The sequence below is a fragment of the Ascidiella aspersa genome, chromosome 1 (genome assembly GCF_963924565.1).
Source record: "Ascidiella aspersa chromosome 1, kaAscAspe10.2, whole genome shotgun sequence".
Lineage (NCBI taxonomy): Eukaryota > Metazoa > Chordata > Ascidiacea > Phlebobranchia > Ascidiidae > Ascidiella > Ascidiella aspersa.
Genome location: NC_139447.1, coordinates 14,112,830 through 14,139,106, shown reverse-complemented (window position 1 = coordinate 14,139,106; position 26,277 = coordinate 14,112,830). Strand labels below are relative to the sequence as shown.

General features: G+C 34.8%; 2 protein-coding genes across 2 annotated transcripts; one reads left to right on the top strand and one right to left on the bottom strand.

Annotated features, from left to right (window-relative positions):
- Positions 1 to 1,488: 1,488 nt before the first annotated feature.
- On the top strand, positions 1,489 to 17,725 carry LOC146167917 (serine/threonine-protein kinase SIK3-like). The gene is made up of 25 exons (XM_083389003.1): positions 1,489 to 1,760; positions 1,830 to 1,946; positions 3,315 to 3,378; positions 3,577 to 3,738; positions 3,928 to 4,052; positions 4,950 to 5,073; positions 5,220 to 5,365; positions 5,554 to 5,637; positions 6,076 to 6,198; positions 6,646 to 6,876; positions 7,167 to 7,247; positions 7,602 to 7,702; positions 7,852 to 8,035; positions 8,643 to 8,837; positions 9,149 to 9,228; positions 9,647 to 9,817; positions 9,990 to 10,116; positions 10,829 to 10,936; positions 11,178 to 11,275; positions 12,044 to 12,173; positions 12,553 to 12,636; positions 13,515 to 13,617; positions 13,929 to 14,774; positions 14,987 to 15,162; positions 16,050 to 17,725. The coding sequence occupies exons 1-25, from the start codon at positions 1,605 to 1,607 to the stop codon at positions 16,152 to 16,154; spliced, it is 3,921 nt and encodes a 1,306-aa protein (XP_083245129.1). The 5' UTR covers positions 1,489 to 1,604; the 3' UTR covers positions 16,155 to 17,725.
- Positions 17,726 to 19,784: 2,059 nt separating this feature from the next.
- LOC146167916 (protein Flattop-like) lies at positions 19,785 to 23,792 on the bottom strand. The gene is made up of 6 exons (XM_083389199.1): positions 23,651 to 23,792; positions 23,141 to 23,309; positions 22,794 to 22,942; positions 22,451 to 22,602; positions 22,177 to 22,265; positions 19,785 to 21,766 (listed from the first exon to the last, which is right to left on the bottom strand). Exons 1-6 carry the CDS (start codon positions 23,675 to 23,677, stop codon positions 21,696 to 21,698), a joined length of 657 nt encoding a protein of 218 aa, XP_083245325.1. The 5' UTR covers positions 23,678 to 23,792; the 3' UTR covers positions 19,785 to 21,695.
- Positions 23,793 to 26,277: the final 2,485 nt, after the last annotated feature.

Here is a 26,277-nt window from a genome sequence, read left to right as displayed (position 1 = left end):
GCGTTTTTTTGCAAATCATGTACGTAAATAACTTTTTTTTGCCAAATGTACAATTAGAGAAGAGAGGATTAATGACTTCCCCACAGCCTACTGATAATACAATAAAATCAAAAGATAGTGATATCTTGGTTTGATAAAACTTATCGCCATATTTTTCTCAATCAACAAATTTAAATCATGTTTTGCGAACTCTTGAACTTCCTCCCCAGTTTGAGAGCCACTGCCCTAACCTGTTTTGTGGCAGTCAGAACTGTTCTATTTTATAGTTTTCGTTGGATGACTTGGAAGTTGAAACTAGTTTTTCCAAAGCCACTACATTTAAATTGTTCTTTAGATATTTGAATTGCGCATGCATGAAACCACAACAGTACACCTTTCAGACAGGCAAATTAGCTGTTGTTGTCCACAATAATAATACAATTATTAAGCGATATATCAATGCACAACATCAGGGATACATTTAATCCAATCCTAAATTTTCTGTGATATTCCTGTAGTTTAAAAAAGGCACTAGGTAGGAAGCACACCGAGTACTCCCAGACTTGCCACTATCGTATTACCTGTACCTTCATTTTTAGTTTTCACATTTATGATGACCTGGCCACTAGAACTGAACAATAAATTAAACGTAATTTACTTCGTTTAATGTGCATTGTTCACATGAAAAGTGTATAACAGCTAACAGATCTAATGTTATTTAACATTAGATAACCTTAAAAGTTGTTTAAATAGGGCTGTGGTTTTAAAATAGGGTTGTGGTTTATAAGCTCTGAAAAATATCAATTATGAATTCAATGTTTTTATCTTTAATATTTTTTGTTCACCTTGCATGGCTTGTGTCTTAAACAGCCCATGCATTTTAGCAGTTTGCAATACTATGTATATAACTATGGTAGTACATTGATGCTATAGAATCATGTGCAATGTTAATATACAATTAAGACACAATTGTTAAACTCACAGTCACAACTCAAGTTCTTCATAAATTAAAATTACTCTACAAAATGTTGACCCTATAATGTTAAGCATTGAGAAGTCATCAGGGTATGTTAAGTTGTTCAATAGTGTTTGTTCTCTTTTTATGTCTTATTTATAATAGTCTTACTATTGATACTCTATTGATGCCAGTCAATTGATACTAATCCAACATCAAATCAAGCTAGGCATTTAAGCAATGACAAGCAATTTATTGACTAGGCAGTTTGCAAAACGTGGTGTTTAATAGTCAAAAACCCAGGTTTTGAAATATTTTAGACATTTGTTTGATTCTGCTTGGTTTTAAAATCTTTTAAATACCAAAATATAATAGTGCCCAAACAACTTGTACTATTACATAAATATATCTGTAAACTTACAACGTTTTGCTGTAATTCAGTGGAAAAGTAATCTACAATAAATATTTGTTATCTTCAGGAAATATTTGTTTATTTAAATGTACACATTTCTGATGTTCACTTTGTTGTATTGTTATTTTATGCAATAGGTATCTTGTGATGTCTAGCCATAAAAGCGCAATGTAGTTGGTCTTAACCAGAACTTCTTAGTGCTTTGCTAATATTGTTGCATTGCGTCTGTCCAATTGGTCTGCTGCTTTCGTTGTAGCCATGGCAACTGACAGTGGTGGACCTCGCAAACCCACAAAATCAATGGCTAAAAATCAAAGTTTCAACAGAGTTGGCTGTTATGACATCGAAGGAACAATAGGAAAAGGCAACTTTGCTGTGGTCAAACTCGCTACCCACATTTACACAAGAGCAAAGGTAAGACTTTTTTAAAGATTTATTCCACTGAGCATTTTTTCACCTAAAACTCATACTTTATATTTACAGGTAGCAATAAAGATTGTGGATAAAACTCAGTTAGACCAAGAAAATTTAAACAAAATTTACAGGGAAATTGCAATAATGAAGCAACTCTCTCATCCTCACATTATTAAGCTTTATCAGGTGATTGTCATATTAAATAACTGATTTATCTTTTGACTGAACAGAAGAACAAAGATACTATAAAAATAAGAAATTGTTGTATTCTTTTTATTTAATTTCTGAAGTTTGTTAAACTTTGGTGTATATAACTAGTCCAAACTTGTTTTTCTGTGTCATTGTTGTGGTCTAGCTTGTGTTCATTTGTCTGGCAGATTAGGCCTGCAAGAATCTTCTTTACAGTTTAATGACAATTATATGTATACTTCAACTTAAAAGTGTGTAATTAATTAAAGTATATAAAAGTGATTAATCGATTAAAATTAGTTAGATCATGTTTGTCATATTGTTTACATGATTCACTTTTCCATTTTGCAAAACAATTTAAAACAACTTATTGTGTTTTTGCTTTTTTGTAGTTTGCTAATATTATTGTTTTATGCTTTTTTGTAATCAAGTTTAAAAAAATATAGTTAAACCAACATTAGGGCCATATTTCCAAAGTTGGCAATGTATCTCCAGTGCCCATATGACTTTGTTTTATGGATAGTACTTGATTGTGTAGTACTTCTACCTATCTCCAGATCTCAACTCACCTCAGCACCTTAGGCAACATTTCAAGTGTCTTGAAAATGGCTCTCAAAATAATGATCTGAAAAGCCTGTGAATCTGTCTTTTCAAATGAAACAGGATTGAGTTTCAAGGCCTTTTATGTTGTGACTAAAAATAGCTTCCATGGTCAAAAAGGTTGTTTGTAGCTTAACCGTTTTTGTTAGGCAGGTGTTTTTACAATTGCTTGCTATATTTCCACTATTTTGTGGTCTATGAATCTATGATCTACATTTTCTGCACTTTCACTCTTGGACTCTTTATAGTTTGTATTTTTTTAACCTAAGGTAATTCATTGACCCAGTCCTGACAACAAATATACATTTTTTTCTGAATAAACGTTTTAGCTGATGATCCAAGATTGATCTTTTTCGATTGTTTTTTCTATTAGGCCCTAAATTTTGTTTTAAAGTGTCATTTCTTACCTTTATCAGTGTCTGCCTGTCTGATAAGATAGTATATGCTTTGCTCTGTTTGTTTTGTATGTTGTTGCCAGTCACCAATCAAAAATTCAGAAGATCCTGAAAAGTTGATTTTTTGTCTATATTTATAAAAGGATTCTCAACTTATTTTTTTATTTTCCTGAAAGTCTGCACAAATGAGATTATATGAACCATAACAATAACATTTGTCTACATAATTTGTTAATTATTTACTTAATTAATTGATTAGGTCATGGAATAATATAGTGGTAAATTCTCTGTATGCATCCATGTTGCATAACTTGTAATGGTTTACTCCAATAAACATGCCACTTACTGATTACATATTTTTTTCATCAAGGTCATGCACTCCGAAAGAATGTTATATTTGGTTACAGAATATGCCAGCAGTGGAGAAATATTTGGTAAGTATCACCATACTTTTACCATTTAACAGTAACATAGATTATTATGAATAAATATTTTTCCTTCCAAAAATGATGCTTTTGAATGATTATAATTGTAACATATTAACTCAGACTTTATTAAAGGTTTTGTTTGTGGAGTTTGTTAACTACTTAGAATAATTCGGCTGCTTTGTAAACTATATTTTTTACACTTAGACCATCTTGTTGCACATGGAAAAATGGCAGAGCGAGAAGCCAGGGCTAAGTTTAAACAGATTGTTGCTGCTGTTTTTTACTGCCATTCAAGACGGGTTGTGCATCGAGATCTTAAAGCTGAAAACCTTCTTTTGGATTCTGGAAAAAACATTAAAATTGCAGGTCTTTACCTAACATTCTTTGACAACAATAATCTTGGCAACAATTATAACCATTTCTGTAAAGACTGTTATTTAATTGCATTTTTATCTATCACACTTTCATTGATAGCAATAGATTTATTTTATTCTTTTTGGTTACTTGTAATGAGACATTTGACTGGCACTTAGTGATGTAATTATTATTCCCCAGACTTTGGTTTTGCAAACTACTTTAAGGATGGAGAGTTATTAAAGACCTGGTGTGGCAGCCCACCCTATGCTGCGCCAGAATTATTTGAGGGAAAAGAGTATGTTGGGCCTAAAGCAGATGTTTGGGTAAGAAAAACTATTCCAAAACTAGTTCTTTTTTATCATGTATATATTTTCATCTGGTACAGTTTTTATGACCTTATTTATCAGAATGAAAGTGCAACCTTTTATAAGCATTTTCAGTTATACAAAAGTTTTATTGACTTGAAAATTATGTTTGTGCGTCAGCAGTGACGATAGTAGCAGCAGCAACTCCCCACAGTAGGTGATATCTCCCAGGGGATAGCAATTCAATCTTAATATTGGGTTGCAAATCTGATATGGATATCATTGTATTTTTGAAGCTACTATGACAGGAGAAGGCATGTTGTGATATCTAATATGCCACTATTGTAAATTCCTTAAGTTGTTTACTATTTTCCAGGCATATAAAGTTTATAATAAACCAACAAGAAAATTCCACAAATTTGTATAACATATTGCAACAACCCAATATTTTTTACCTTTTTAAAGTGTGTTATGTAGTTTGACTTCACATCATGTGCCCTATAGTATAATGAGTAGTAAAGTGAATATGTCGCTGACAATGTTCCTACTTGACAAACACTAACCTGCTGTACTTGCTTGAGGCTAAATGCTCTGCTCTAGTAGTGCTTTGGCATTGTCAATGACCTTACACTTTCTTTTAAAAGGACAAAATGTAAAATTTTGTGTCGGAAATTGGTAAGCGTGCTATTAGGAACACACAGTGGCAATTTGTTACCTCCAATTAGACTTCAGCCATCTCTATTATTGACGACAAATCTACCAGACTTTATTTATCCTTGTTAATGCTGTATTGATTATTATGCTTGAGCAAGAATCAAGCCTGTAATTCAATAGGTTAAATTGCTTTAATGTTATGCAATGCCTATATGTTTTATGATATAGGATACGTTGTGAATATGTTAATTTGATTTTCAGAGTTTGGGAGTTGTTTTATATGTACTGGTCTGTGGTTCTTTGCCATTTGACGATTCCACTTTGCAAGCTTTACGACAACGAGTGTTAAGTGGCAAATTTCAAATTCCTTTTTACATCTCCAGTGGTATGTTGTTGTTTTTTACAAATCACTAAAACCTAATTAGATTTGCCTTCATATATATATACAAATTTATTTAGTATATATATATTTAAATGCATATATATATATATATATATATATATATATATAAATATTTGTATCATTTACAGAGTGTGAAAATTTGGTTCGAAAAATGCTTCTTGTCAATCCTGAGAGGCGATATACCATGCAACAAGTGTGCAGTCACAAGTGGATGACTATGTCAGGTCCAGATGAGGTCTTTGAGAAACTTGTCAGTGAATGCCGACATACAAAGGTATTATATATATAAATTATACTCAAGTTCCAATAACTGAATTCATTTTAACACATAAATGCTTTTGCCATTACAAATGCTATATCACACTACTAAATCATTCTTGACAGGCAAACCTTGTCTTAACAAATCTAAACCTATGTGACATTGTTATGTTGTCACATGACTTCCTTTGTATCTTGTTAAAGGAACTGAATGAAAAGGAGCCACTCAACGAATTGATTCTCAGTGAAATGATATCGGCGGGCATAGATCGGGAAAAAGTTGTAAATGTAAGACTTGTTGTTTGTCTTTTAGCTACTTAAAACTTCAAACAGTGAACAAAAAGTGGCAGAAAATGGCTTGGCTATTATTCTAATAGCTATCAAGTACGTCATAGTTTGTTTTCTTAAGGGATTTTCGCATTCCTTATTTCTGATTACAATTGCTATGTTCAATTTGTTGTCACTTTTTTGTGATAAAAGAGTTTTTAGTTAATGTGAATTTTTAAGCAAGCTAGACATAAATTTATGTTTGTTTTGTTGTGTATTGATGAAGGGACATATTTTCCTTTCACAGAACATTAAACATAAACATTAAACAACCTTAATTCTCCCAAACAATGTTTTGTAATGCTTTGTTTTAATTAAAAGTTGTCATGGCACAAAGATAAAAAAAAGTAAAACGCATTAAATGAAATACACACTCAATAATCTATTTTATAATTTCAGTCGATTGCTAACAAGGAATATGACAACTACAGTGCCATATACTACCTCCTGCTTGATAAGCTGAGGCGACATAAATCTGCAAAAGCACTTGCACAGCTTCAGCAGGCCAACAAGCATGTGGATGTAAGTTTTGTTTGGCCAGCCTAAAAATGCTGGTTTATATTTAGTTTGGTTTATTTTGCTGTCACTTGCTCTAGTTTTAACTGTCAGCATATTATACTGTTGCAATCTTTGAAAGATTGCATGTAGAGAAGCATGTGACCCTCTTGCGAATTTGTGTCTGGTAATTGTTGTACTTTATATATAAATATATCTTATAGTTAATTTATACATCTTCAAACAAATTAATTCAAAATCAGAAAGAGTTATTTAGTTTAAGCTAGCAGTACAGCAATATGATTGCATACACAACTTTTGAGTGCTGTATTTGTGTATTTATGTGTAAGAAACAATAAATTCAATCACCTACCATATAACAAAACAACGTAACACCGAGATTTGAAATACAGCTTTGCAATTGTGAACAAAATGAAATCATGTTGTATATTCAAATGGTCCTCTTTTTTTTAGGTAATTGCCCCTGCTGCTGTTTCTGCCTTCACCACTCCCCCTCCACCCCGCACAGTTGTCTCACAACACTATCCTGCTGTCAGATCACAACCTATGCCAAATGCCCCTGTGTTTAATGAGAACCGAATGCCCCATGAAGGCATTCACATCCCAGTGAAAGCACAGATAATGCAGCCTCCGATGATGCAGCATTCTAACGATTCCATGATGGATACCATAGGCTCTGTTGAAGTAATTGTCTTCTTGTATACATTAAACTATGTTTGTGCATTAAACATTTACATTGATATTTTAGTATTTGCTTGGCAATGTGACTGGGCCATAATTGCGTCACAAGCTTACGCCAAACCTTTACTGTGGTTTTAATCATTTGTATATAACAAACCAGTTGTGATAAATTGTATAGCAATCAGCTTGTTGATTACTGTTGCTCAACACTAGTGCTAATGGTGATGACCTTTTGTTAGTTGTTGGCTATAAAAAAACTCTATTATTAGGCTGTAATAGGTTACGTTTTTTAGGCCAATCCCGACTTGATGAAACCTAGAGCTAGAAATCACTTGAACGTTCCTCACCTACAACTAAACAATCAAATTCTACAGGTAAAAATTTTGCATCTGCATCCTTTTTACAGTGATATTTCAATTTCTATTTCTTGATTTATCAAAATATTATTTAGCTTTTTTTTTAAGTTTAAATAGTACTGCAAAATGCTTTTTATTAATTTTGTAACATAGGTGGAATATAATTATATTTTACAGCTTTGCAAATTAGCTGGATTAGTTTGGTTATTTGGTGTTAAATTTCCTTTAAAGCACTACAACAAAAGTCTAGATATTTTCTTCTGTTAAATTATTTATTTTGTGCTGTCTTCTATATTTTTTATCGTTCCTATATTTTTTGGAATTTCCAACTTAAATGTGTCAATTTATATGCTAAAAATGATTGAACTAAAGGAAGGTGAAATGTCGGACGAATCAGATGTGGATGAACCCGCTCCAGAAGCAGTTGCCAGATATCTCACAATGCGCAGACATACTGTTGGCTATGATACCGGGTGAGTTTTGTATATAAATAATAAAGCACATTTAATTTAAACTTAGAAAGTACTTCCGATTTTGTTTTGCTCGGCATTTTTTTCGTGTGTAAAAAAGTTCAAATTTTATTTATTTTGACATTGAACTAATTATTGCACTTGTTGCTTAGCAAACCGGACCTGCCGAGCAACAGCGCTGTATTAGGGGCTCCGTGTAGCCGTGAAGAAATCAGCAAGGTTGCCCTTCAGTTTGCCAGCAATTTCCAACAAGCTCGCCCTGCAAACATGCTACCCGTTGGCAACACTAACTCTCCTTTCATGCACATGCATATGCAACAGCCTCTGCAGTACAAGGTAAATATTGGTGTATATGGCAGTCTGTATGCAAACCCTCTTGTTTATTTAACATTTGCTCTAGTTATATGGAATTGAATACCAAATAAATATTGGTTTCTATTCTGATTTTAATTGAATAGAGTTAAAAAGATCCTGACTTAACAGGTGAGGTGATTAGTACCAACAATGACAACAAATCAAATTTTAAGTTTAAATTTTTGATCACCTCTTTGTGAGTAAGGGTGTGTGTTAAAACATATTTCAAGTTGGGTCGTTAACCTACTGGTATCTAACCTATATCATCATACAGTAATATCTAAATTCCAAGACGGTTATCAGAAAACAGTACATGATTATCATAATCCATTAGCTATGTTTGCTTAGTTCGATTTCCTCTTGTAAACCGTATTTTTTCACAATCTCTTACTCCCACCCTTCCCTTACCATTCGTTTTCCATTTCACTCTCTTTTCTTTTTAAACTGGTTTTGTTGTGAAATTGGTTATTAAGCTATAATGTTACCCATTAACATTAAGCACAGTTTGTTTACAAAAAAAAACTTTGTTTATATAACAAGTATAAAAGGCTTATTTTGAGGACAGAAAAAATCATTTTTTTGTGTACAGGAGCAGGGATTGCTGAAGCCCCCGATCTTGCAATTGGCTGCACGTGACCCAATGGGTCGAAGAGCATCAGACGGTGGAGCTAACATCCATCTATTTATGCAAGAAATGAATAGGAAGAAGTTGGCATCAGCCAGGGGACAATCGCAGCTTGCCAGGCACAAAAATCCAGGACACATTGCAGTAGCGCCTGAAGAGGTATATCCAACTATGAACAACTTGTTTTAAATAACTATATTTGTCAAGAGTTCGATTAATAATGTTTTATATGGTATAGGTGACATTTAATCAAATTCAAATTGTTTGTTTTCTTATCTAACAACACAATAGCTGTTTTACATTCTTTGATAAAATACCTAAAAAACACAAATTAGCCATTGGTAAATTATCTAACAAAATATATATTTAGAAGTGTAAATACTTGGGAAAGCGTTTTGTATACAGTCTTTTTATATGTATATTTGGTGGACGTAGTAACACGTAAATCAGCAATATTTTCCACTGTTAAGTTGAGTGGTGGTGAAATGAATGAAGTTGACACTGAAGATGATGATTCGGACAGTGAACCTGACCCTGAAGCTGTTCGAAGGTTTGCAAATGCTGTCACTCAATTTGCTAGTTTACTTTCACTGGTAGTGTAAATATATGTTAATAGCAAACACATGTTTCATTGCTTGTCATGTGATAGCTTTCTGTAAACAAAGTGTACATGTGGCACATGTTGCACCAGTTGGGGATGTAATGCTAGCAGCATTTTTGCCAATTCTTTGAATAATAATCAATATACAGTCATGAGTAAACTAAATATGAATGTAAAGGTATTTTATTATAAAAAGTTTGTCAATTAATACTGTTTTTTAACTTGCTATATTTCTTGCGAGCTAATATGTGGAACTGGTGATTGAAACCTCCCTAATAATATAATTTTTGTTTATCGTCACAATATATTTTATTTAAAACTTATGTATACTGGATTTTCTGTGTCAAAATGAATTTTTCAATCACAGATATATGGCTGCAAGGGGCGGCACTCAACGTCACACTCTGCCAGTAATGGATGTTGCAGATATAGGAGATAATGCGCAAGCATCGAACAGTAACCCTCAAAGCATTATGAACCACCACAAAGTGCAGCCCATGAGGCCATATCGCAGATCACTACTAGTGCCAACTGAAAAGTAGGAATGTTTTAAATTTTATAATATTTTTTACTAAGTAAATGCCCCGAACTAGGTATATGTTTTTGAGTGAGTAGTATAATAGAAAGGCATTCCAAGGCTTCCAACGGCTTATTATTTCATAAAAGATTGTTAAGGCCAAAATCAAATAGAACTTTTTAACATTTTCTAGTGATATGATGCTTCTAAAGCAGCCCAACCAGGACCCTTACAAAAGGAGGGCATCCGATGGATCATCAAGCTTACAAGCATTTAGAGCACAGATGGAAGCCAGCAAGCATTTTGGCAATGTGCAACAGGTATGTGTTTTGAAATTGTATTGCAAAACCAATTGCACTGCCGAACCCGCCCAATGCCCATGCATTGTTTGGGAATGTTTAATTGCAACTTAATTCAGTAATCAAAGCAACCCCCCACATGCATATCATGCTTTGAATACGTTATTACCATTTTTTCTAACAATTAAGCATGTTTAAACAGGGTCGCAGATTTTTTCTACTATCTAGTTTTCCAACCAAAAGTTTTCTCCTTGTAAACAGTTTTGTATTCGTTTTTAATTCTATAATTTTTATATTTAAAAAAAAGTTAAACAAAAATCGGACAATATTCGGCTCTATTTTTTTTATGATAGCAATATAGTGCTCTTCTAAAAAGATCGTCAATACACATATCTAAATGCTTCGTAAGTACCTTTTAAAAACTAACCAAGCAAAGTTTTAGTCTACCCACTGTTAGCTAAGTGTTTAATTCTTGTTATTCTGTCTAAAATCACCTGATGACTCACCTAATCTCTAAATGATTCCCTAAGTAAGTTTATTAGTGAATCACTTAAAGAGAAAGTGATTTTGGCTAGTCCTGTGGGACCACCTACAAGAGTGTTACAGCGAAATCCCCACTTCAATGTCATCGAGTATAACTAAATTTACATGCATTTATCTAAATGCAAGGTTTTCTTTAGTTTTGTGCAACCAAAAAAATATGCTTATATATGGCTTGCTGGTTTGTATATAGGAACATCAATTGCTTACCCAACAGTACATGAAAGATTGCGGGGACATTGCCCATGTTTATCAGGAGCGGCACTCCAGAGACATTCAGGGAATGAGACATCAGATGCATGTAAGTTGATGATTCATCAGGTAACAACTTGTATTCACGAGGTAACAACTTTACAGTTGTGTTGCAAATTCGAACTGAAAAACAAAAATTTTAAGTAGAAAATGTTTTTTGATGTTTTTAAAATTTAAGTAGGTTGCTATGTGTGTGCAGTTTATGTAGAATTATGACAGCACTTATGCTTTAAAACAATTTTTTTTATACGTTTAGTATAGAACCACTGTTTGTTTATTTGTTTATCTAGTTGAAGCATACCGGAATATCTCCACAAGCATCGCCACCCATTCCGTCTAGCCCCAACCCACACCAGCCTCACCAAGCCATGCTCAATCACCTGCAACGGTATTTGCATATTCCTTGTAAATTGTTGTTTGTCGAACAGCCATAAATTTGTTGCCATTATCTATTACATGTACATTAACCTCTTTCAGCCGTTATTTTTCAGGGTGGAAACAAAATCATACATGTTTTAATGCATGCAACATATTTTTTTATAAAATATTATCTTTTTTAACATCAAGATGTTGACCTCAAGAGATATACTGTTTATTCCTCATTTTTATAAAACAAATGAAAACCTGTAATACACTGACAAATATATGCTCATATTTTAACTGGAACTCTCTCCGGATGATTTACTACTTTAACTTATAAGAGCGTTCTAATAGTATAAAACTTGGCGTTTTTTAGATGACATTTTAAGATGAAACCGTTTTGCCTGGCAAAAAGTAGGAAAAGTAGCACAAAAAATAATTTTCAAAACAAACTTAAGTAAAATAGGTTAAATACGTAAACCATTTTATGTTTCCAAAATTTATTTTTAAACCATTAAATCTAAAAAATCCAAAAAGAAAAAATAAATTGAACTAAGAAATTGCCTTAAAATTTATCAATACATTTTTCTTTACCTACTTAGTATTTTTTGTTCTGTTGATATACAAAACAGATTTGTTCACTTCAGTATAAATGATCAAAGTTTTGTTCACAAAGAACTACCACGACTCCGCCTACCTTTCTCTGTGTGACCCTAACAACCATTTCATTTAAATTTAAAACTCTTTACTAATAAATGACCTCTTGCAAGTATGCTTTATTTTCTTTTGTGTTCAGCTTGACCCTACAACAAACGCAAAGCAGCCCTCCTCCATCAACCTTAATGCAACAAGCCCACCAGCAAGGAATTACAACTCCCGCTTCTAGGGCATTATACAGTCCAATAAACAATGCAGCAGGCACTTCTGTAAGTGGAACAATTTACCTTATTATATTATATTCTTTTACTGCTTACCTAATTTTCTTGTGTATGTAAAATAAATAACTATACAAGCGCTTTGTATCTTCCCTTTCCTTATGTTTTTTTTGTTAATGTTAATATTTTATTTTTAGAAATTTATGTACTATTTGTAGTTACAAGTAAGATTTTAAATTTTTCTTAGTAGTTTATCTACCATGTTAAATTTGTCCTAATAGCTTAAGCCTCAAGCATTAACTTGAATGTAACTGTGATAACCGACAGAATAAAATGGATCTAATTTCTTATTTACACACCTCTACTCTCATGTTTTTTTGTTTTCCATCATTTCACTTAACATTTGTCCGAATACTTGTTTGTTGTTCAGAAGAGTTGCGTTCAAATCGGTCAAACCAGTGGCAACTCTACTCCACCTATGCTGGGGATGTCACTTGGTGAAGAAGCCGCGCTGGTAAGGATACCCTCGCTTTTTAACACTTTATTTGTCCTATCAGTTTTTTTTTTCACAACTTTCTTGTGCTCGTAGAACCTTAAAAACTATACACTTTGTCTGCAAGCGACAGCTACCCAAAATTAAGCAATTGGATGGAGTACCCCCTTAAACAGTGATTGTTCTTGTCGCAGCAAATGGCGCATGAGTATCTTGAGCCTTCGAGTTTGACTTCAGAGATAGCAAGCGATATTGTGTCAGCATCCAGTTCCAATTCGAGCCTGCTTGAGGCAGTTGCAACTCTTATAGGCGACACTGCATTGCCACCTGTTCGGCTTTCAGACACCAGCTCGAGCAGCAGTCCAGATGTGGTGGATTACATGCTTGCTTACAGCAGTGTTCCGTGGGAAGAGGCTAGAGAAAGTGAAGGCGAGGAGATTTTTGTCAGCCATTGTCGAGAGATGGACAGGGAACTAGTCAGCTTCAATGAGGTTTACAGCTATTGCAGAACGACTGTGTTCGTCACAAAAATTGAGTCTTTGGAGTTGCAAGTTTAAAATAAATACATTAACTGCTCGCAAACTAGTTTAAAACATGAAACAATAATTTTAACTTATTGAATTTACAGTGTTTTAAAGCAAGTCGAGACAAGCGTACAAAGAAAAAATACCCCCTTTTCAACTAAAAATTAGGCCAAATCAAGTGGTAGTCATTTGTGAATGAAAGCGACATGTTTGAATGCCACTCGGTTTTTTGAAATGCCACTCGGTTTTTCTTTTGAAAGATCGTTATTTTTTAAAGTTTTGAAAAACATTGTACGCTATACTAGAAGAAATGCTTTTTCTGCCGACGAAAATTCGTGTTTGGTCATAACTGTTATCATTTTTGTTTGTATAAAGCAAAATTCGTTTCTGCCTATTCGCGCGGATGAAACGTCGCCATCGGCTGTACAGACGCATCTTATTCCGAAAAACATCAGAGGTTCGCCCACTTTTGTACCTGGTGAGATTTGTTTGTTAGAAAAAAAATGTACTATTTTTTCAAGTGAATTATCTTGACAAGTTGTATGTTCAATGTTCATAGTGCATTTTCGTTAATGCAAACTATACAGCTTTTAGTATTATATGCACGTCAACTTACCTTTATGGTCATATTATTAAAACATATTAGTAAATATGTCAAATTCAAATGTAACATTTTTAGAGGGAAGAACAAGTTTACTAATCTTCTTTAATAAGCACCCCTAATGCCTGCACACAACAACTATCCAACTCAAAATATGAGCCCTTCTTCTAAATGAAGTTTGTTTTCAGCACAAGCCTTTCACCAAGCCGCCCCAGCACTCCAGCAGCCCAAGTACGCCATGGTTGAGAAGGATAGCAACACCAACAACAACAACTATCACATGAACAGCACTGGCCTGGAAAGTGGAATGATCACCGAACGACAGCAGGCTGAAACGCATTCCATCCAGTTGCCTTCAGAGCACGGCCACGCGTCCTTTGCCGCTGCTTGCTACGCCAATGTACAGCAGCCGCAGAGTTCCGACTTCCAAGCTTACCCGTTTTACGGAGGTGGCGACATCGCTGGGAGTCCCTTATCAGAGGGCAGCTACTTCGCTAACATGAGCTCGCTGCCGAGACGGCTCGTGGCCAACGCTGGTCACAACGTGGTCACGCCACATCTCGCCTACCCGAGTCGCTACAGCTCGTACAAGCCCAACCACTTCGTTCTGCCCTCGCTGGGCGAAGAAGACTCGGAAAGATCCAGCATACGTTCGTCGCCGAATTCACACGCGATGCCGGCGCACTACTTGCCGCAAGAACGCCCTCTCTCGCCAGGCGAGGTCCTGGTCAGTCGCGACACAGACGTGCTTCAACCGTTTGCCTCCGGTTCATCGCTCACCAGGAGTTACACGGAACCGAGCGACGACTATCGCGAGCCGAGTTCCTCGCCGCCACAGTTTAACGCCTTCAAGGCGCAGGCAAACAACAATTCGAATCAGGGCTTCGAGCAGCTCTCCTGCAGTATTATGCCAGTCGCGATGGACGAAGTCGGACCAACCGCGTCCACTGTAACCATGACAGCATCCTCGTCGCTTGGCAAATTGCCAACGGTTTTGCCAACTTCCACTCCGATTACGTCTGCAACCAGCGCCAGTAAGTAAATTGTGGTTTGTAAGGTTCCTCAAGTTCGCCCAATAGTTTAGGACAGGGTGGTCCAAACCCCGGCCCTTTTCGGAATCATGTAACACAGATTCCGAAACAGCATTCGAAATCTATCAACAAAAATAATAGTGTTACGATTCCCTCTAAGCAAACACATTTAAAAGACTGACAGCCCAGATGAACCGTGTACGTGTTTCCCTCAGACCTCGAAAGTCATCACTCGCATTCCAGTCTGCAACTGGCCGTCTCCATGCCAACAGATGACATCATGTGCGTGCTGAAAAAGACGCTGCAGTCGCGATCGCGGTCGCTCGACTACAAACAGGAGTCGGAGCTAAAGTTTGCACTTAGGAAAAGCAACCTTATGTTGGAGATGGAGGTGAGCGTTATTTAAGTCCTGTAAAATTTCAGAAAATTAACAATTACCAACTTGCATGTATTATTGTATTAAGAATTGTTATATGGTTGTTTTTAGAAACACCATGTGTTTAATGCGAAATTGCACATAGAAAGAAAATAAAAGGGTCCTAATCAGCTTGGTTATGTTATTGTGCATGAAAACATTGAGTATATATATAATTTATCAGCCTGGTTGTGTATATCAACTTGTAAACTATAATGAGGTGTTTTATTTGTTAATATTAGGGTTTTATATAATGTAAGGTTTGTAAAAACTTTTAAAATTTGAAATGCCAATATTTTAACTTGTGTGTTGGTATATGATTTTGTTATTTCTAGGCGTCCTAATTTTTATTGCTGCTTAATGTAGACTCCCGAACATATCCAAAGATTAAGTAATAAGTTTTCTGCATGACACATGTTTTCGTTTAGTCCCGCTAGCCGATAGTGATAACTTTTAGACAATTGGCATTTGGCCACATGTTGAAAATAAATTACCCTGTTACTTTTTTAAAATAGGTCTAAAACATTAAAACGGCCTTTATAAAATGCAGAATTTTCCTTGAATAAAAAGTTGTAATGTGTTAACTCATTTGAATCAAGAGTGCAGAAATGTCGCTTTTGACCTTTTAATTGAATGTATTTTATACACTTTATCACAAGACACAAGTACCAAAAGAACTTTCCTAGTACCTACCTTGAGCGACATACCAAATTGCGCCTCTGCGTTAGCCCAGTTAATCAAAACTGGTAGAAAATGTAATAAATTAAACTTTATGTTATTCGGTACGTAACAAGTTTTGTTTGTTGTTCGTTCTTTTTACGTTGTTTATTCATTGGACTTTTGCTGTTTTGTTTCACTAACAGGTACTGGAAGGCGTCCAGCAGAATGCTCTAAAAATTCGTCGACTTGCTGGAGACTTGTTCGAATATAAGCAGTTATGCCAAGAGCTCGTGGCTGGGCTTTTATGATGACAACGGAACTGCCTTTTCATTAGATTTTACATTTTATAGCTTCGTGAACTTGTTTGTTTACGTGTATTTTTACAGTTTTATGGAAAGTCTGCGTTGTTTTTACGACTGGAATTGAATCGCTTATATACGTGTTGAAGCTGTCCTTACGACGCTTAATTCTCACTCACATAAATGCGCTTTATCACACCCGCGACTTTTCTGTGACAAACAAAGTATCTAGTCACACTAGTTAGTGTATCTAACATGGAAAACATAGACTATCAAAACCACTGTCAAGTCAATTCTAGCCAAACTGTTGTGTTATGAAATTAGTACCAATACTTGCTTGAACTCACTTTGGATTTGTTTTGTTATTGTTGCCCAACATTTTATTGTAAGGTAGCTTCTCCATTTTGATCATAACGTGTCGCTGCCGATGCTGCTGCTAAGATGTTGTTGTCTCCTGTTGTTTATGTTTACCAATGGTATAACTCACCATACTTTTAAATTGTTTATACTACAATGGTGTATTTTATCGAGGCACAAATGTCCATTTTTTGTATATGTGTTTTAATTCATCGTGTAAAACGACTAAACGTTTTAATTCAAATATTATAAGAACAAACACGTCTTTATATGGACTATTTTAAATATAACATTCAGTTGTTATATAGGTTTATTTTCTTGCCTCAAAATACACACGAAAGTTTGTATACAAAAATCGTTTTTAGCATTCTTTAGTGCTATTTTATCATTGTGAAACGTTTAAAACGACTCGTTTAAGTAGTTCCAACGGAGACCAACGTGCATCAGTGTTGAAATCGAAACTTTGAAATGTTGCATTGTGTAGTTGTACCTTGGAATGATATCACGTCGGCACATCGCTCGGTCTTACTTGCCTCCTGCTCACCCACGCCATTTCACCATTCGATCGAAGCAACCGCGTTTGACAATTTGCTGCAAATGTCGCCGCTTGCGTCAGAAAACATTTGCGTGTAAATTAGAAGCTCGCCTCGCCGCGATTTTCATTGGGAGGCTCACGTAAAACTATTTGATCGATCGCATTTCCCGGGGTCAAAGTTGTTCGGTGTTTGTGGCCCGACCAGTTGCAATGACTTTATTTTACTTCCACACGAACTTCACATGATGTTGCCAGAACTGAGATAAGTATTATTTTTTTTGTGAAACTGCTGTGAGCGACATTTTGTGAGGAGGAAATCTGTTACATTGCTACTGCGAGTTCATCAATATTGAAATGCAGTCAGCTTCTTGCCTGTTTTAATATGTGACGATTTAAGAAAGTTGTGCCTCCATGTATGTCAATAATCTTGGCCGACACTTTTTGCTTCTAATCTGTCATTTGTCAGATTCTGTAAGAGTTTTAACTTTCAGTTGATAAAATACAATTTTCTTTTTTGCACATGTTTTACCATTTTACAAGTCTCTCCTCCAAGAGCGGCCAAAGCAAAAGCTGTTCCACACTTTTTGTATGTCTGTGCTACTTAAATGCGTGTCGTTGTTCGCAAGTAAATTTAACGACAAACAATTGGTGTTGTGATGCAACTACAAGAAAAATAAATACCGCACATTCCGCCCAAGGTTATTTTTTTGTTATTTGATATTGCAAGCGAAAACCATTTATTAAAGGAAAATTAGACCTACAAATTTATTATAATGAGCTATCGGTAAACAAAAAGTTAAATGGTAAATGAATGAAAGACACACACAAACATATGTGTTTAATAACATCTGTGATCTAGCCCCTCGGAAGTTGCTTTATGACCAACGATTACGATTGATACGGACTGATGACCCCCCAGTGTGAAGTAGCTTGTACTAACAAAATGTGCAAGTATTGGCGCATGGTTGTTTCTCGACTCGCTCCTCTCTGAGCCTGCATAGCTCAGTTGGTAGAGCGACGGTCCCGGCTTGACCGGAGGTCGTGAGTTCGAACCTCACTGCAGGCCAGTTGTTTTTCTGGCTTGCTCTGCTTGCATCATAGATCGACAGATTTGGCGAGTCTGCGATGGCTTTTCGGTGTACTATTGATACGGAAGCCGTAATCGTTGGTCATAAAGCAACTTCCGAGGGGCTAGATCACAGATGTTATTAAACACATATGTTTGTGTGTGTCTTTCATTGATTGATACGGACTGATTATCCCCCAGTGTGAAGTTGCTTGTACTAACAAAATGTGCAAGTATTGGCGCATGGTTGTTTCTCGACTCGCTCCTCTCTGAGCCTGCATAGCTCAGTTGGTAGAGCGACGGTCCCGGCTTGACCGGAGGTCGTGAGTTCGAACCTCACTGCAGGCCAGTTGTTTTTCTGGCTTGCTCTGCTTGCATCATAGATCGACAGATTCGGCGAGTCTGCGATGGCTTTTCGGTGTAGTATTAAATGGTAAACTTTAACTTTGGAACTTGCGTTTCTGTTTAGCAAAACTGTCGTGATGTACGACAAATTGAAGTTAACGCCACTAGAATCAATAAGTAAAAATTCGGTGTTCCCAACAGCTGTATTTCTTGCACATATTTAAGTTACTGCTTGACAGTCGGTATAATTAAACCCAAAACAATAATTTTGGCCCAAAATAATTCACGAAAGCAATATGAACTTTCCTTTTAACATAACCTGATTATTACTCTTTTTTGTTTTGCTTAAAATCGTTGTTCTGATACGAACACCATTTCTAAACAATTAGCGCGTGGAAACGATAATACAATACTCACCAAACAAAACATCACCTTAAAAACACTATATCCATAATGTTTGGACCAATTGGTTAAAGCAGTGGTTCGCCGGTCCGCATCAACTTTCCTGCCGGTCCGCCAAATATCTTACAATTTTATATCGTAGTTGCAAAATGCAAGATTTTAAAAGCTTGTCCATCAAATGTAGAACTTCGCCAGTTCCGTAATTTGCTGCATTGTGACGCAACATTAAGTTAATGGTCTTCTTTGGACTTTATTGTTCGTCAAAATGGTGCAAGTGTAGTAGGCTACAACTCGTTTAAGTTTTAAGCTTCAAAACCTGTTGTAGGTGAAAAACTTCAATGAACCACGTAAAACACGTATATGATATCAAAAAGACAGAAGCAATTGCTTATTAAATTGACGTTTCCATTCTTTGCTTTTAAGTTGCATATACTTTTGTCGTAATTAGATTTTGGGTTGATTTTGATTTTTTAAGGTCCACCGGATCGCAAAACTTGTTTTAAAATTTTACCGATCCGTGAGCTGAAAAGGGTTAAAGCAAGCCGGAACGGCGTAAAAAACAATGTTACCTTTTCGCCAACCCGCGATATTCTTGAATCCAATTAAACTGATATTTCAGTTGCATATTTGTGTACTAAGTTGAAGGGTAACCTAGGGTGTTTTATACGTTATATCTCGACGTAACTTTTTAACGTCGTCGATAACGTCGTAATTATTTTACTTTTACCCCAGTTTGAAACCGAGGGAAGACTATTTTTGCCCTTCGGTTTATTTAACAAAGACACTTGGACTGCGAAATAACACTTAAGTTGCGGTTGGGAACGAAAAAAGTTTTGTTAAGTAGGCCTAATTAGATTATTACGGGTGTGAATAGTTTTTTTAAAAGCTAACCATTAATTATTCCAATGATGTGACTTGAAATCGACTTTTGTAACTAACAACTTACAATGGACTTATATGCTATTCATTGAAAATGGCTTGACTTGAGTAGGACTTGATTGATTTTGCAATCACTCGTTTTGCATCACTCGACTGTGACTTAAGTAGTGTTGTAAACAAATCCGTTTACTTTAATTTAGTCCCAGTGAAGTCATTCGCAAAAAAAATTGAGCCTTCTCGAATAAACACCAAGTCGCGTCCTTGTCATCAAAATAAAACTTTAAAAGTTAAAATTTTGTAAACTCGTCCGATTAGATATGAGCAAAAATTTAACTAAAAACTAAGTAAAATAACAAAAACGCAATATATAGCAAAGCAAATTGTTTTATGTGTAAATTAGGATAAATAGCCCAATTTTATTAAAATAAATTAAAACCAGGGAGTCGAACCGGAACCGAACCGGAACTTTATGAACCGGTTTTGGGTTAATTTTATCCGAACCGTAACCGAACCTGAACCGGTTTTTATAAGATTTTAAGGAGCTTAACCGGAACTGAACCGAATATTTTGAAAGTACCTGAACCTTAACCGAACCCGAACCTGTAAACAAAAGCGGTTCGCTCCTGCATGACGTCACAACTTCTATTTTACAGAGTAAGTTACGCCATGCTCAAAATTTTATGAAAAAATATGAATATTTAATGGAAAAATCGTTGATTTTTATTTTTTAGATATTTCAATAATGAGTTACTGTTTTTTTTTAACAAGTCACGTAACTTAGATTAAATGACTTACAATTCAAAGATAAGTCTCTAAATTTATCGACCCATATTTTGAGATTTAACGAAAATTGTATTGTATCTGAACCGCAACTTTATGAACCGGTTTTGATATAGCGATGGTCGAACCGGAGCTGAACCGGAACTTTTAAATTCCTCCGAACCGAAACCGGAACTGAACCGGTTTCCGAAAAAATTCTTGAACCCGAACCGAACCTGAACCGGAAAAGTCAAACGGTTCGACTCCCTGATTAAAACACATCATTCCAATCAAAGTTATTTGTCCAAAAGACTTAAGTCAATCAAGTTATTTTACGTAGTCAAAGTCATAAGAAAACAGCCCACTAAGTCAAGCCATTGGTTTAAGTCATTACAACATTGGACTTAATTCATTTAAAAATGACTTGTTTACAACGTTGTACTAGAGACCAGTTACTTCTATAGGATTAAGGTTTTTAATTGAAGTTTTGTTAACGAAGTAAACAATGCAAATATTTTTGGTTCTTACAGTGTGGTCCTGGGATAAGGTTTCCAATTAGAACAAAATCAATAATTTTTCACTTTAATGAGGTATAATTTAGGCTAAAAATCATGCTTGACATCACGCCGAGGATCCAGGTTTTATGACCTCAATAAATCAATTGAGTTCTCATAAGAATTTATGATATCTCACATATAGGAGTTAAAAAAAATTACATAATCTTATAGCATACAAGGTAAGGCATCATTACAGAGATAACTACCATTTAAGTTTTAGGCTAATTCCAATAAAATGTTGCACACATAGTTTTAAAACAAAACATACTAATTACGGGAATTTAAAAAAGCTAGATTACATGCACTCCTACCATATTTTAATTATCAATGCTAAATTTCTGATTTTAACATATTGTAAAAAATAATTAATTAAACAGCATGCAAAGTACATATTTTGTACAGGTATTGCAAAAATAGATTTCAATCCACAATCAACTTAAACAAAATGTATAAAAATATCTACAAGTTAGTGTTGGTGTTATTCACATAGGACAAAGTATATGATAACAAATTCAATTTTTAATTTTGTTGTTAAAAAATCTTCATTTTATCTTCCTAAAGATGTACGTAGTTGTTTAGATTTTAGATATGCAAATAAAACGAACAGTGTATTTCATTTAATTTTATGAACCACATTATTCAAAAAAACTTTAACAGGCTTCTATTGCTTCACTGTGAAAGCTCTTATAACTTCTTGCACTTTGTTTTGATATTGGCCGATCTAAAATAGAAATGTGATTCAAAATAGATAGAACTAGTTTTTATTTAAACAGCAAATAGATGCCTATATGTACTGTTCCTATTCATTTTTTAAATCACAAAAATTTAGTTTGTAGCTCTACCATAGGATGTTGTTAAGCTTTTTCTAAATACATTGTTTTACAAATTTCAAGGTGTTAGATAACTCTCAAGTTTGTTGTGTAAAAAGTTATACTATACACTATACAGCTTGATAATGAATTTCAAAGCCAAAAAGGTTAAGTAAATGGACATCATCTTAATCAAGACATGTTGATTATCCAAAAACAACTATACATATTTTGGAGAATGTAAGCGGCTCTAAAAATAATGGCAGGCTATGTAATACTCTCACCACAAGCAAACAAAAATTAAAACTTTTTTGTGGTATACCTGAACTAGGGGTCGTAGGTTTAGATCTTGGACTTCTTAACCTCACTGAGACCAGTTCTCTTAGTTCATTGTCTGTTGGGGATGCCAATCTGTTTTCCAAATTTGTATATGTAATAAATAAAGTAATGCGCAACCTGGTATAGACAACCTAAGCTATTTATGATTGATACTGTACTTGTACACAGTTTTCTGATTGTAATAATTGTAGTAACACTGTTTAATTTGCTTGTGCAGCAAAACTCTCGCGCCATTAGGAAATTGGCCATATTTTTACCTGGGAGTTGCACTGCGTGGTGGAGTCTTTGCTCGTTGCGAACCAGCTTGAGAGCATACCTTTTCAGGGCCCCCAGTAGATGGTTGTGGAGCTTTGACTACAACTGGGGAATTCACTGGTGAGGGGGACATCTGTTTCTCAGCTAGAGGTGTCTGAAAAACAAATAGATCCTTATAGAAATTGAAGTTGATCACAACATCGGCAACGTATAAATATGGAAAAGTTTCACTAATTATTAAAAACATGAATAAATTGCCTTGAAGTTTTACAACTTTGATGGAGTACTATAATCTTTGACTTTATGTATATGAATTATAATTATTATGCATCATGATAAATTTACCTTGTTTGGTACAAATTCTTTGTATCCGTTTACTGCATTGTTTAGTGGAGAGCTTTCTTTAAAACTTTTTAGATTTACTGCAGCTCTATTTGACCTTGCTGTATATGAAGGTCGTGCTGGTGGAATGTTTCGTGGCATATCCCAAGTTCCTGGAAGATAATTATTTTTGAGCAATTTTAGGAGCCTACAACTATTATATCAAAGTATGTAAAAGCAACATAGCTGTTATTTAAGTTGAGTAATATTTGAAATTACTGTTTAAAAAATTTCGATGTCTGCCTCCTAAAACATTGCCTAATTTTTCTTAAATGCATAAACATTGTTTTAAAGATGAACGGTTTAAATACCCATAAAAGTTCCCCATGGTGACTCTTTAGACCGAGGAATAGAATGTTTTAGGTGACCACGGTCAGTAGCTATTATTTGAGTAAAACCATCAAGGGTACTGGGCCTTTCCTTGTGTTTTCTTGGTACTGTCCAGTTCTTCAACTTTTTTGGATTAAATGCATCTTCATACTACAATAAGAATTAACTAAAAAATCTGTTTTGTTTGTAAGGTAAACCTGAATTCATATGTAAATCAGATTTTAAATTTGTTTTGTATTTCGGACAACTAATTTAATGTAGGCCTACAACTTACTATAGGTGTTTATTTTTTGTTAAACAATTAATTAAAAGTTGATTTTAGATTTACATCCCAGATTTTAACAACAATATTGAATAGTAGATGTAATTTGATTAGGAAGTATTTTATTGGTAATTTGATTTTAACACTTCAAACACTTAACACATATCGTTAATCACTTCAATATAGCTGTCATTTGGTGAAAGTTTAAGATCCTCAAAAATTTACTTACCTGATTGGCGCTGAAATGCGAAGACATTGCTAGACAGACTAGTCAAAGATTGCCAAATTTCGTCAATATAAGTTAACTACACCTCAGTTATACACGATACAAATCCTAAACAGCAGCATTTGGCGGCAAGGTTGTCAGCGTCTTTACTTAGTTACTATAACAACTACGTTGATATTAGGTGGCGCTAGAGAACAAAAAACGAATGGCTGTATTGTTGCATAAGTAGGTCAAATATGCAGAGTCGAACTGTTTGACATTTCTGGTCCAGGTTCAGTTGGGGTTCAAACAGGGTTGCCAGATGGCCAAAATAAAAAGGCCAAACGTACGGTACCTTAAAAAAGTCAAAACAAGCTAAATCTACTACAAACTCGGACAAGCCTATGTTTTTCCTGAAATAAATAAAAAAATGCAAAAAATGGTCATGCTGGTACAATAATTTTTTCGTTTTTTGTAAATTTCGAATAAATTTATTTCGAAACCGGTTTATAAAGTTGCATATTAGTTGCGTAAACGTAAAAATGTAGGTCAATAAATGTAGAGCCTAATTATTAAATAGCAACTCATATATAATCTAAGTTTTGTTGCGTTTTAGAAAACGAGCAGTTCATTATTTAAATATATGAAAAATAAAGAATTGCATTATTCAATTAATATTCTTTTTTATAAAATTTCCAAAGTGGCATAACTTTTTTCTGTAGAAATAAAAGATTCTGTAAAATAAAAGTTGTGAAGTCATGGGAAAGTAAACCGATTTCTTGACAGGTTCGAGTTTGGTTAAGGTTTAGGTAAATTAAAAATATTCTGTTTAGTTCCGATTCGGCTCCTTAAAATCTTACAAAAACGGATCAGGTTCAGTTACGGTTCAACAAATATAACGTTCAGAAAGTTCCGGCTCGGGTCCGGTTAGACAACCTGCAAATATGTTTTGAAGGTCAAAGTTCACTAGTTCAGGCTTTATTCTTTCTGCATTAAAATCTTGTTAATGGGAATATCTTAACTGTTTGAAAGCCTTTAGTTACATCTTAAAAGTACGCTTTCAATTCAGTTTTAAAAGCAAAAGTTAAACAACAAACTTGGAAGGTAGTAGCCCACGACCTTAAAACTTTACTTTTATTTTTGCTATGCTATATTTAGGCTACACGTTGATCCAAAATACACTAAGTTAAATTACTATGGGACGGGCAATGTGAAAAGTGGCACATGTAAATCTGTTGCAGTGCAGGCCGTACGTCCCACTGAGCACAAAGCGTCACTTTAAACAACCGTAATGTTTTTCTTCCAAAATATAACTAATTTAAAAGGCGACATAAATATTTATAGTAGCCTAGTCCAAAACAATGCTAAATTCAGTAATCTGAGAGGCCTACATGGGCCCAGTGGAGTTCGTATGGACTTGGAAATACCACATCTAAGTTACCAGAAACTCGTCTATCACAAAAAGGGTATAATTTATGACGTAAGTGACATAAATTAATTTTATTTCCTTAGAAAAGCGCTAGAGTTCAAACAAATTTTAGTGACGCAAAGCTTATAGGTCATACCTTAGTGCCTAAATGAGCTAAACAAAGCTCACAAATAAACATACTTGTCACCATAAGCTCGAGGCGGAGCCTGATCAAGAATTTTTGTTTGGGAGATCAATAAAAAAATCAGGAAGCACGACAAAATTTACGATGAAGTCACTAAGTTATTTCCAAACGTGGCGTCATAAAAAAGTTTCCTTAAAATAGCAAACAGTGCGCTTATTTTGTTTTTAGGTTGACCATGCGTAATTTTAATAGAAAAGTCACAATAAGATGTAAATATGTTGGCGATTTGCGCTAAGCGAGAACATACTGATTTAGCCTAACTGGTCAAATTTGGCAAAATCGTTTATTTTGTGTCGCGGCCATAAGAAGCAATTCGTTTTATATGGCGGGCTAATGTTTCAAGGTCTGATCCAGGATTTTAGTTTGGGAAGGTGCGTTAAAAATGGAAAGCGTGTAGTTTTTGAACGAACTGTTGTGCAACTGAAATTCAGTTAATCTCACCAAAGCGCGAAAAAATGGCGTAGAAGTATAATTGACGCATAACAAAACTATATTATCTCCATACCTGATTGGCTGCACCAGATTCACGTAAAAAAGGTTACATTGCGTTTATCTCGTTTTGGAAGTTGAATGGGTGTGGCTTATGTGTTACAAAGCCATATTGCAAAGCTGTATAGGAATTGCATTGTGTTACCTCGTAATTTCAATACTAATATTAAATGATTAAACAGATAATTTAAGATCGCCCCAACGCTTCTTCCTTTGCGAAAACAGTTGAAAGGCGGAGAAACCAGCGTGACTCTTGATCAGGTGCGGATCCAGGATTTTTATTTGGGATAGCTATAAAAAATTCGGAGTGCCAAAAATGTTTATTTTGTTTAAATTGTGTTCACAAGTAGTCTTTAAAAAATCCTAAAAACAAGTTAAAAAGCAGAAAGCCTCAAAAATCCGCGAACAAATGTTTCCTTTAAACATTTATGGAAGCCAAAAACTAATTACTTAAAATTTGAAGCATGAAACTTTGGGGCATGACCTGATGTAGTACCCCACCCTATCTACACTTAAAGAAGCGAAATAAAAATAAACGAAAATTTAATT